We start from the raw sequence: 12,677 nt of genomic DNA, 5'->3' as shown, positions 1-12,677 counted from the left end.
GGTTAGCTATAAGCAAAGAGAGTAGGATTTTACTGGAACAAACTGTAAAGTTTACTTTTATTTGTACTAACTTTCACTTCAAGAGACAAATTAGGTGAGTTTACTCCTACTCCGCACATGTACTTAACGTAATACTAATCTAATTTATAAAATACGATTACTGCAAGAATCCCCTAAGGAAATGTTAAATGTTGATGCAAGTCTATCATGTATCACCAAAGTAACGACCATCTGAGGAAAAGATACCCCCTTAATTAATAGCGCCCCGAAATTAATAACTTTCCTTTATCTTTGTTATTATTCGTAAACAAGAAACTAAGCGAAAACCATGGACAGAAGTTATGAAAGTTATCAACGGTTTGGTTCTGAAACATCGACGGCACTGGCGCGATTAATTAACTACATGTTTTACGATAACAAAGTCACGCTTAATTTAGATCTCACTAGAAAACAAAAAATTCCAGATTCCAACTGCAAAACGAATCACGTGAGTGATTCCACGGTAAAATATGGAATATATCCCTAAAAGCACTGGAGATGAAAAGAGCAATAAAAAGGGGTGTCTACCAAATTTAAGGTTGTAACAGCGATTTAATAATTAGTATATCAAAAACGGAGAAATTGTAACATGAATAATTTTAAAAAAAAAATCAGAACTTTTCCGACATACAAACCCTGATAATTTTGCCCACAGTCGACACCCATCTTAGGTCAAGGGTCTCAAAACTGGTTTCAAGCTACTTTTCTAATGCTCTTCTCATCTCTGATGGTGTTTACTTTTTGCATCCCGCAACTTTTGCATTAACCAGGTCATGCACGTCCCATGTACCAAGAACTAATTTGATACCAGCGCTACTAATGTGCTATTTTGTCTAAATAGTTAACATTTTGTAGTCCCTAAATAAAAAAGCTTTAAAACCTGCTAATTTGTAAAGAAGCAGGGAGGGTTGCATTGGTACTTTTAAAAAAGAAAAACGTTAAAGGTGAAAATTTCGACGAGAAAATTATTCTAGTACTGAACAACTTGTCATTTCGCAAGAGTCAAAGTTTTTTGTAAAAGCTGGCTTTTATGTTTCTTACATGATTGCCAATTGAACTAATTTAAAGCTATTTTTTTTTCATGCAAAGAAATACAAATATAAAACTAAAATAAAAAATAGCGTTGACATTAAGCTTTGACAGTTAAACACTAACAAAAAAAACCCAGTGGTGTTTCTACATGATTCACAAAGCTACAAACTCAAACACGCAGCAAAATGCTTCAAAATCAATAAAACAATAAACAATGCGTTTGACTAGATACTTCAATAATATCGTAGAAAAATTATGGAGTAAGTAATTAATAAAGCTAGTCAAAGATTGTGTCGAATAATCTTCGATCGCGAGTGGCACCACAATCTTTTGATACACACGTCTATACTGGACCTCTTCTAAATTTGAGTCTTCTGGAATTTGCAGACTGGAATAGCTTCTCAAAAGTAGCTTGATTATTCGCCTGCATAACATGACAGAAGAAAAAAGGGAAAAGTAAAATTTAGCCAACCAACCTCATTTCTTCATCACTTTATAAGATACGTTTTGGTTCTCAGCTCTTCTAGTTTTGTGCTTGCCTGTTCCATCCCTGGCAAAACTCGTGAAATTCTCAATTATCGTCTCGTCAACGAGCATGCCACTCTAAATAAAATTAAACTTAATGCACACTCACATTTTGCCCAAAAACATTATAAACACTTGTTTCATCCCCAGCATCAATAGTGACTCCAATATTGACTTTACGTGTAACCACGCGATGGCGTTTCAACAGCTACAACCAGCACATTTTTAAACCAAGAGTTTGTGCCACATAGATTTTAAAGCCTGGAACTGAAATATTTGCACGACGCTAAATTTTCAACACTGTAGCGTAACGATTTTGGACAACATAATTATATCAACGTGTTAAGGTATTGGAATGGTATAATTGATATTGCTAGCCAAAATTTTAGTAGTTTTCCGTTATTTATCCCGAAACTGAAACTGAGGTTCATGTAATTCGAAACCACTTTCGTGAGTAAAGGCGTTAAACTACTGAACGAATAGCTTTTTCCTCTCAAGATTGATTGATCGATGGTAGCCGAATGTCCTAAGTAAAAGTCATTCTTACTTTTTACTTATGTTGATAAAACTCAAATGAAGGAAATAGAAGGCAGCGTGGCCGAGTGGTCATCGCGTAGGACTCGCAATCCGGCGGTCTCGGGTGTGTGTCCTGCTCTCTCATGGCCACTTACGGGATTTGTCCTCAGTCGTCCCAAGTTCAAATCCTCCGCCACGCTTGTAAATAGCCAACTTGATGCCTCCTGCCAGTTGGGGTTTTCAACCCTGTTATGTTGTGTTTGGAATACTGATATTTGTTTCTAAGTATTTGACTAGTTTCTGTAAAATAGCTGCACTTTCCACTATAAAGAAGCCTTAAAACCTTTCAAACCTTTAAACCAGTGGGAGTATCGTTAAGCCCCACCTTAATTCAGTTTCACTCGAACCCTCTCCAGAATCTTTGTCGCTATTCTAAAGGCTTCCTCCGCCTGCGCTGCTGTGTATACGTCATGGGGTATCTTGGGGTAGGACATAGTGTCAGGATAACGCATGTGAGCTGAATTAATCACAAGAAGTTCAAGCTGGACTGCTAGATCGCTTAACACAGCATCACCAAAACCAGAACAATTGTGATACAAATTGTGGTCACTTGTCTTCTGGTTTGCGTCCACGTTGTATTGCACAGCCTTCAGGGCCTTTTCGGCTGCCTGGAAAGAATAAAACAGCTTGGAATGGTTAAGCTCTGTGAAGTGAGAACAGATCAAAAACGGCCATTCTCTTTATAATTCAATAACTCAAGTTTGGACTAAAACGAGACAGATTTAGCTATTCCATTTTTAACTGCAAGCTAAAAATAGAACAAACAAAGCGTAAACATAGATCCCTTCATCCCTAAACAAGTCTACTGGCAGTGCTAGCAAAGTGAAATTGCGAAACAGAAATTAATTAACTTACGACACATACGAACCAAGCGTTAAACATTAGGCACCTAGCTACAGAACACTAAATTAACTCGGTTCAGCAAATGAAGATTAGTAACAGGAAACTGATAGACTTTCCACTCCAAGCTAAACTTATTTTGTCCATTAATTACGCTTATCTGTAATTCCCACATATAAGTATTTTGTTTTTATGAAAACAACAAAAGCAACAAAAACAAATTAAAAAAATAAAGAAATGCACACTAAATACCTGGTGGCATTTAAAGCAAATCCACTCAAATGAGTCTGTGGTAAAAGCTTTCTCTCTACCGCAAGACTCAAGGTCAGCTTCAGCTTGTCTCAGCCAACGCTTGGCCTCTCCAGGTTGAGGATTTTTTTCGCAGAAACTTGGGGGAACATTTTGCCACCGCCTATGATCCGATGACCCATAACGATCGCGAAAGCGTCCTTTATAAGTTTCCCGCCGTGAACCATGTTGTTTTGCAAGCTCTTCCCATAAAGGATACAAGTCATCGTAACAGCCACCGAGCCGAGAAACTTCATTCTTTAAATGCTGCAAAGCATCCTCTCTTGGAAACCAACGCATGAATAGACGCTTGACAATTTGGGTTCTCTCGTCCTCTGGCATTTCCCATGCGTCCTGGAGGTTGTCTGAGATATCTTTAAGCACTACTTCAATATCCTCGTCCTGTTCCTCAAATATCTCTAACAAGCGGTGAAATTTATACAGCTTAGCAGCACTGACCTCAACTGGTTCTTTGTCGTGTCCAATGTTGATTCGGTACGCCTTTGTCAAGATAACAGTATCTTCACTGTTAATCTCCTCGACTATTATAGCGTAGATGTATATTGGAGTGCCTTCCCTCTGGACTAGACTTGGGTCGTGTAGCTGATAACCAACGTACTCTCCGGGTTCAAATTCTTCGAAAGCGTCTTTTAGCAGATGGTGGTCTTCAATTGGAATCAATGAACCGGGCTCTGGATAGATATCAAAATCTGCCGTTGTATAGCTGTCATCTTTACGAATTCTCCTTCTATCTAACAGTGGCCATATACTCGAAGGCGGGCAACGAAGCATCTCACCAATGAGATACGCCTTCCTTTGAAGAAACTCTCCATACATTTCCTCAATGACGTCCGATATGGTTGAAATAGTTTCATTCATTTCAGACGACGCATCGATGTATACTCTGCATATGCCCACTCCAGACTGCTCCCGCCTCTCTACAAAGTATGGAACATCAGCTTCACTTCCTGGAACCTTAACTTCATTGAGAAAGAGGGAGGTCCTAAGACCTTCAACAGCAAGCAACTCGATGCTACGGAGACCTTTTTCAATGCCTTCAATGACTCTTTCGTCAAAATCTTTGTTCTGGTAGTTGACGTGCCGTATAATTCTTGCAACTCCCCGAACAAAAGGGATGGAAGAAATCTGCTGTTTAACTGTGCTGACTGCTCCGCTTTTGACTATTTTTGTTTGTTTGGGATCTTCAATCTTCTCCTTCACCACAGCTGAAAGCATCCTGGGTTGTACGGCAGAGGGTAACTTTAGCACTAGATCTGAGAAGTTTACCATGGTTGATTTAAGGCGTACGTCCATTAGACTGAGTTTAAGCACAAATAGCTGGTTAAGACTGTTGATTCGATTGCCATAGGATGGGTCATCATCAAACAAAAGCTCCGTTGATTGATGCAAAGTAACAGGGATGGTGCTGACTTGTAACTGAACATTTGAAAGGCAAAATTTGGACGGCATTGCTGGGAGGTACAATGAAGAGAGAGTCGATACGGCTCCTGAGTCATCTTGCAAATGGTCGAAGAATCCTTTGACAGCCTTTGTACATGTTTTAACCTCGTTTGGATTCAGTTTGGAATCCTTACAATTTCGATGCATCATCTCCAACACCATGGCGTAATGTCTACAGGTTACAGTCTTTGAGCAGCCAACAAACTCAAACAAAGCCTGGAACTTTCCAAATACTGGTGGAATTCTGTAAAGAAACGGCTTAATCTCGAGACATTCATAAAGTTCGATGACCGCTTGCTTGGGAAGAATGAACGTTTTCCCTCCCTCAACGAGGATAAACCGTGTGGGTTGGAGCAGCACTTTGGCTTCCTGGTCTTTGATCGCGTTTTCTTGCAGAAATGCATAAATCCTTTCCATAACCCTTGTTATCACAGGGCACTGGTCAGCTGTGATATTTCTTCTTGCGCTGACGGTTTGGCAGTGACTAATGACAAGACCAACAGATGGCTTCGTCCGAACACAAAGCTGTGTGAGAAATGCCCTAAGGTACGGATCAACCTTTCGATGATTGCAGCCAACTGACAGCTCATAGCGATGATTTCTTGGATCTGCTGACTCTGGAAGCAAATGCGCCTTCGTCCAAACGATTTTTTCATATTCCTTGAAGACTGAATCTTTGAATGCAATGAATGGAATTTCCCAGCCTTGTCTCGCCCCAAACGGTGTGCACAACTCTTCTAGTGATTCATCAACAGGATCTGCTGCCAAAAATGGAATATGGCATACACGGTTTAAAAGACCTTCGCCAACCACATTTGGTCTAGAGAAGAGGTGCTGCACCAGAACATCAGATTTTTGAAAGGTTTTCTCTGTTTGCTGTGATTCGGCTTCGTGTGCCACTTGGTTAGCAAACTTAACAAAATCGTCTCCTGAAACGTCTTTAATGAGGCCTACCTTCTCGAAAAATGTGAGCCATTCATCAGAGTTAAACGGCTCTTGTGGAAAATTGTCTTCTGATAACATTGCACGAAATACTTTATTGCGGGGATCGTAAAAATTGGATGCTGTCTTCCAAGTGCCATCTCGAGCTGGAATGATATCAATTATCTTCAAAGAATCCAGAAGTTGTTTTTTCTCGAGTTCCTCGCTTTCCTTTTCTGGTGCACTTACTGAAGACAGAAAGGTTCGAAGATATCGGAGATGAGCCAGCTTCCCTTCGAATCTAAGATGTTGAAAACATTTTAGAATGAATTTAAGGTAAACATTTGATGGCGAAACTGGATGAAAGTTGAGGAATTCATATAAGTCGAAAAGACTCTGGCGTGATTCTACAAACGAACAATGAAGTTTGCATTCAACAACAGCCATCTCGTTTTTAGGAACATCACCGGGGAAAACAAAGACATCCATCTTGAGAACTTTTCCAAGCCTTCCGCCCGCCATTGGAAAAAAAGGAAGCTTCGTAAGAATTTTTCTGTCGTCGTGTACCAGGGCCTTGGTGTTGCGGCCGAAGTACTCCAGAACTTCAACAGCTTCTTTGTACTTTAGTTTACCATCAAGAGAGGAAGGATTAGTCTTAAGCTTCTGATTGAGCGCCTTTAGAAGAGAATGGGGTGTCTTCATTGTCGCTACAAGATTACGTGCAAGATCGTACGATTCAAGTTTGATGTGGCAGGTTGAATTTATCCACGCTGTTGACAGTATACGCGAGTTGAGCTCTGGTAATCCCAAACATCTTAAGGCCTCGACCAACTTCTCGCTTGATTGACCGCAATCATCAAAGTCAAGAACCGATTCTGCCATACTCAGAGGTACCAAAAAATGATCTGTAACTGTATTTTGGTCGCCCACAGTATTCAAAGGGCTTGGTATCTCTCTCCTGTTGCACCGGCTCACTCCTGTTGCTGGAAGAATGCACCATGTAGCCAACGCCGGGACAAGCAGGCCACGAACAAAGGAAATTTTCTTTTCCTCGGTCAAATCTTTCATTTCTTCCGGGCTTAGATCTTTCCGTTTTTCGCTGACAAACTTCTCAAAGAAATGCCAAACCCTGAAAATCCAACGACGGTTCGGTAAAGCCGTGGACTGTGGGTCGTCTTGAGGATACCACTTCATGTAGCGATCCTCGCTGCAAAAACATTCAGGAAGAGTTAAGTGCAGTTGAGAGGAGAAGAGTTCTACATCCAAAGATCGGAAAACGGATGTCTTTTTTATATCAGCTATGTTGAAAACGCCGCTGAGAGCCTCTTTGTGCACAAACAGGGCAGGCGATTGTGGTAAAATATCCCAGTAATGACTCAGACATCGAGGGTCGCTCTTACTAAAGACACGCAAATAGGTATCTTGTGTAAGGAGCAATGGAAGACCCTCGAGATTCTCCAGAAATAGGCCATCGTCTTTGCAGTACTTCAGAATGCGAATAACTTCTCTTACGTCCTTGAATGGACTCTTGTCGACGGGACATGGAACATCACCAATACTGCACAACGGGTTACTATCATTAAAGGACTTGTAAAAATCCATCACAGCCAAAGGCGAAACGCAGAACACCTCTACTCCTGCCTCTTTCAATGAATCGAAGACGTCAACTGATAATGCTACCAAGTTAAAACCAGTTTCCAGCAACATTTCTTCGAATCTGTGCTTTTGTTTAATGCGGATTTCTTCCTTCTTTATTCTCTCCTCGTCAGCAATATCTGGCTTTGGTGGCACATAAGAAAAATAGCCCTTTATCTCGAGATTGTTGAAGTATGTTTGCTTCTTGCCAGTGCCTTGCGGTGGAAACCATGTGACTTGGACCCTGGCAGATCCTTTGAAATTCTTGGCATGCAGACCTGGAATAGTCTTCGGGCATCTCACTACCGGAATAAGGTGCATTTCCTTCTGGCTCATTTCCTGGTATACGGAATCAGCTAATAACTTCCAGTGTGAATCTTCAAAAGGATACCTAGGAAACAGTCCTTCATAGAAAGTTAACATCTTCATGATTGCATTTTTGCTCAAGGTGGAATTCTGACCTGCAATACCCTGCCCAACTGGCAGCTGAATGTATCCACGCACCTTGTCCAGGAGGGTGAGGTAGCAGGAGGTGATAACATCACGTAGTAGGGCTTTATTCCAGTCACTTCGATAGCCACCAGCCTCATCCCGCCACAAATTTCTTCTGGCCTCGTGGTCTAACGCAAAGTGACCATTGATATAAACGGGTAAATCGGTTTTGAAGGGAAGAGGAAGAAAGCAGTACGCTTTACCTACTTTACCGTCTTGTTGCTCAACTGACCTGCTGCTGCTTAAAAGGCAAGCCACACCACCACGAGGTAGCATCCCAAGGTTTTCATCTCTGAAGGCGTCAACGATACTCTTTTCGACAGGCTTCTCAAAGCCGACCTGTTGAACAATCAACCAAGTCTCCTCCTCACCAGCGCTGTCACGAAGTGTCATGGTATAAATGCACTTTTTCGGCTGTATACTTGTAGGGAGGAAATCTTCGTGTTTGGCTTGCCTTCCAACTTGCTTCATGTAATCGGCGAAACACTGCCTTATCCTCTCATCTTCTAGAGTCATAACAACTTCAACGGAGTAGACATCTGCCAGTTTTTCACTTCTGTCTATCCCTGCAATGCTAATCTTCCTCACATTGTTGACAAAAAGAAGAACTTCAAACAACTCCATCTTCAGATCTTTCATCATTTCATCAAGTTGATGCACGGAAACAGGTTTTTTTGATATTTTGGATTCTTCAGCCATTTCCCGGGACTTAAGCGGAAATCGAAACAAGGTTGAATTCTTTATGGGAAACAATTTTTCAAGATAACAGGGAAAAACATCTGGAAACTTTTTCTTCAACTTATCGATGTCTTTGTACATTCTTCCTGGTTTTGCATCACTCGCACAGGGGACGTACTTGCAGTGAGGGTCAAACACGCAGAAAACATCTCCAATTTCGTCACCCTTCGACCTGAATGACGGCACATCAGTCAAGTGGTACACAGCATTGAACCCAACTCCATACTGACCAGTCTTGTTTGGATCTTCTCCTTTGCTGCCCTTTCCGAGGTTACAAATTCCTTCAATATCCGCATTGGTAAACGGTCTGTTATTATAAACACAAAGTGCAGGACCTTGTAGAGGCTTCCAACTCTCTTGGAACACTCTTTCATCAGGATGGTGCCTAGGATCTTTGACAAAGCAAATTTCGGTTGCTTGTGCATCATCTGCATTTTGAAGAAGCTCCTTTAAAATCTCTTTCTCGCCTGGGTAGCCTGTCAAAATCCGTTTCAATCGATTTGTAAGCTCTTCCTTTTGCCCAAAAGGAAATCCAATATCGTGTTGTTGCAAGGCCCCTTCTCGGCGTGTTTTCACTCCCAGTTGTTCACAGGTCGACCAGGGAATTTTTTCATGAATGAACTGTTCCTCAGGATCATCGGGCATCCACGGACAATCTTTGTAGCAAAGGTCAGCTACTGCAAGCATTCTCCTACCAGAATCAGGAAGATAAATATAAGTCGAGCTTTCCTCCTCGGAATACAATTCTTCATTACGATGTCTCACAGTCTCCCCAAGTTCGATAGCCATATTGACTGCCACTTGCAAGGTTTGGTCAACGAGTTGAGTCTCTGCAAACTGTTGTTTTATTTTTAGAAGACCTGAAATGTAGTCTTTCGCTTCGAATTGCTTTCTAACACCACTGAATCTCAGGAGTTTGGCGTAAGAATCCGACAAATTTTCTGGAAGTTTATTCAGGAAAGGGGAACAGTCGGTCTTCACCTCAAAGGCGACCTCATCTGCGGACAGAAAGCGCCTTCCAACTAAAATGAAGGGCTTCGTACACAGGAATTCCTCAACGGACGACGTACAGTTGGCAATATTTTCTTGTAGAAAAAAATAAGCCTCTGTACAAACGCGGCCCACTTCGTCTAAACTCTTACGATCCATTGAACCAATGCTGGTGGAAATGGCTTCACTTAGTTGTTTCATCACGTGTTCTGTAGTAACTCTTTTTTGATGTAATCTTAGCAATTCTGTCACCTTCTTGGGGATGTCTAGGTCGACAACTAACTCCGTACAACACACCAGGTATTTGTTGGAAGGAAGAAAGACGTCCTTTGGGGCTGCCAAAAGCCTTCGAGACGTTCGATAATCTTCGCTTTTCCAGCGAAGGGGAAATGCTTTCGGTCTCTCCAGTACTGGGAGAAACTCAGCCTTGACAATGCGAGAAATGATGCCTTCCGAGGGGCCTTTATCTTTCAGCTTCAACTTCTTTTGAACGAATTCTATCAAAAACTTAGTCCGCTTTACTGCTGCCTTACTGTCCACTGAATTAACTCGTAGGACACTCTCTGCTCTTTCTGCAATATCCTCCCAAGGAAGATCGTGTGAGTTCATTCCAAGTACTTCTAGTTTGGCAAGCACTTGTGGGTTGCGAAATGTACTCTCGTCGCCAAAGGGAAACCTACCATCGACTGGGAAAAACAAGGAGGAGGCTTCTTTTTTGGGATTCACTAACTGACTCGGCCGCTTGAGAATCTTTCCATCAGGCGACACTGGAACGCAGGAGTTGTTTATTATCAAGTCGTCCAAATTTTTGCTGTTTTCATTTAGTGCATAAAGCACAAGAACATCCCGCTGGTCTGAAGTAACACTTGAAATGTTTGGAAAGAAGACTTCACGGAAAAATCGGAACTTGTCGTATGTTTTACTTCTTAGCACATTTAGCAGATTACAGCGTTCAAAAGACTGGAATACGTCGGCTGGCAAATCAATAACCACATAGTTTCCTTTAGGGAAGTTACGAAACACAGAAAACGAAATTTCTCCAATTTCAGGATCCATGCGAAGGTCTGGATGGAGAAAAACCACTTGAGTAATGTCTACCCATATTTTTCCATTGGAAAACAGAGCATGAGCCCCATTAGCAATTTGCTTGTAGAATGACTCTGTAATAGACCGGCATTGTACGCTTACGTCAAAAGCCCTTGGCCACAGTGAATGGAAAACATAACATCCGTCTTTGGGAACAATTTTCTTAAGGTCTTCAAGGAGGAACAGATAAGCAGTAGATATGGAATCAGTCATGAGAACATTATTCCATTTCTCGCCATTGCATGTCTTGTCGTCTTCAAGTTTGCCCTGCAAACGGCGTCTGTTAGAATCTACTGCAAATGCACCATTAATGTAAACTGGGAGGCCACTGTGAATCGGGAGTGGAAGATAGCAGAAAACCGTTCCACTCTTTGCTGGCGCGGGCAAAAAGGTGTTGCAGTCCAAACTAAATAACTGAGCAGCTACGCCCCCGGACGGAAGAAGACCAGGATCGCTTTCAGAAAACGCCATTGACTCTCCACACCCCATCGAGGACACGATCAACCAGCTTTCTCGTTTTCTTCCAGAGAGCTCCTCTTTTTGAAAAAAACTAGCTCCAAAGTGTGTTAAACCGCATTCGACATCAACGACAATGGATGATTCAGGGAATTCACTTGCTTTGACTCTTCTACTCTTGGAAAGTCTTTTAACTTTGGATGATGCTTGAAGAAAATTAGACTGCACCATCAACTTCTTCTGTTCTGCACTCAGTTTGTGCGAAGTGTCTGGTAGTGCGATAGGGAGAGACAATTCTCTCAGTATTCCTCCTTGGGCGAGTGATTTGGTGACCTGAAACATTAGCAACGGTTGTGGATTCTGCCCTGATGATTTTGGTAAAAAGTACATTCCAACACGGAATACGTTTTGCGTGAAAAGAAGAACGGTGTCTGCTTTCTTGAGAAACATTTCTAACAGTTTCCTCATTTCGTGGTCGTCGTAACACTTGTCTCTGATCTCACTGACTGCTGCCTGTTCTCTTGTCCTCAATGGAAATCTGAACAGCGTGCCATCGTATGAGTTGTCTTCTTTGTCAAGGCTCAAATCACAGCCAAATACGCCATTGAATGGTTTAAACTGGTTTCTAAAGGTCTGTAGGTTTCTGACGTCTTTGTTGAGATCAATCTTTATACCTGGCTTTCTTGGGTTCTTAATGGCAGTTCCCAGGTGAAATGTGTTAGGATCAAGTATGACAAAATAGTTCTTACTTACAAACATCGGCACATCTGTAAGGTTGTACACTGCGTTGAAACCAAGTCCAAACCTACCGATCTTTTCAGTGTTGTGCACTTTGGTCGCTTCATTCAGCTTGGTGATGTTTACAAAGTCCTCATCTGTGAATATTGCATCGTTGTACACCCAGAGGGCAGAACCTTGACATTTCTTCATTCCCTCGTCAATGAGCCAGGTCATGGCATCCTTGTTGGTTCTTTCATCGTACAGGAATTTAACCTCAGTGGCACCAGCATCATCAGCGTTTTGTACCAGCTCTTTGAGCACTGCAAGGCCATCTTTGTAGTCTTCTAGAAGCCTATTCAACCGAGTAGTAAGCTTCTCCTCCTGTCCAAACTCTTCTCCAATAGACAGCTCATCTGGGTCTAACATTCGATGTGTTAACGATGGAACACCCAGACGTACAGCAGTATTGTTTGGTACATTATGATGCACGTAATAGTATTTTTGCTCTCCGTCTTTGCTTTCATTCTGCACCCATTCCTTTTGTTCAGTGTACATGCAGTGCTCGACTGGTTCAAGCCGGACGTACAAGTTGCCATCGACACGGACAGGCAGAAGGATCTCTCTTTGAAGTTCTGGCGATAGTTCCTCACTTGCCAGTTCGTTCAAAATATCAACTGATAACTGGAGATCGTGTCGTACTTCTGAGGTCTTAATAACAGGAGAATTTTGACCGTCATACTTGTCTTTAATCAAGCCAAGTACGTGCAGTAAAAGAGATGGATCGCTGTTTGTCCTCATACCAAAAAGGGTGAACAACTGCGAGTGCTTCATCATCTCCGAAGGGAGAAGGCGAATGAAGGGCGTTAAGTCAATTGCTG

The 12,677-nt window shown here is 41.9% G+C and overlaps 1 protein-coding gene across 1 annotated transcript; it reads right to left on the bottom strand.

Moving 5' to 3' along the window:
• Positions 1 to 40: 40 nt before the first annotated feature.
• LOC140930894 (sacsin-like) lies at positions 41 to 12,672 on the bottom strand. Its single transcript, XM_073380614.1, has 3 exons — positions 3,265 to 12,672; positions 2,498 to 2,780; positions 41 to 1,495 (listed from the first exon to the last, which is right to left on the bottom strand). Exons 1-2 carry the CDS (start codon positions 12,631 to 12,633, stop codon positions 2,499 to 2,501), a joined length of 9,651 nt encoding a protein of 3,216 aa, XP_073236715.1. The 5' UTR covers positions 12,634 to 12,672; the 3' UTR covers positions 41 to 1,495; position 2,498.
• Between the last annotated feature and the right edge of the window lie 5 nt (positions 12,673 to 12,677).

This window comes from Porites lutea, chromosome 3 (genome assembly GCF_958299795.1).
Source record: "Porites lutea chromosome 3, jaPorLute2.1, whole genome shotgun sequence".
Taxonomy (NCBI): domain Eukaryota; kingdom Metazoa; phylum Cnidaria; class Anthozoa; order Scleractinia; family Poritidae; genus Porites; species Porites lutea.
The sequence above is the reverse complement of the archived record's forward strand: the minus strand, read 5'-3'. Positions and strand labels throughout refer to the sequence as shown.

Bases quoted from the DNA above. Each gene is read 5' to 3' on its own strand.
- LOC140930894 (XM_073380614.1), bottom strand. From the start codon at position 12,633: ATGATGAAGCACTCGCAGTTGTTCACCCTTTTTGGTATGAGGACAAAC. The intron at 2,781-3,264 runs GTATTTAGTGTG...TATTCTTTCCAG, and splicing joins TTTGCTTTAAATGCCACCAG to GCAGCCGAAAAGGCCCTGAA.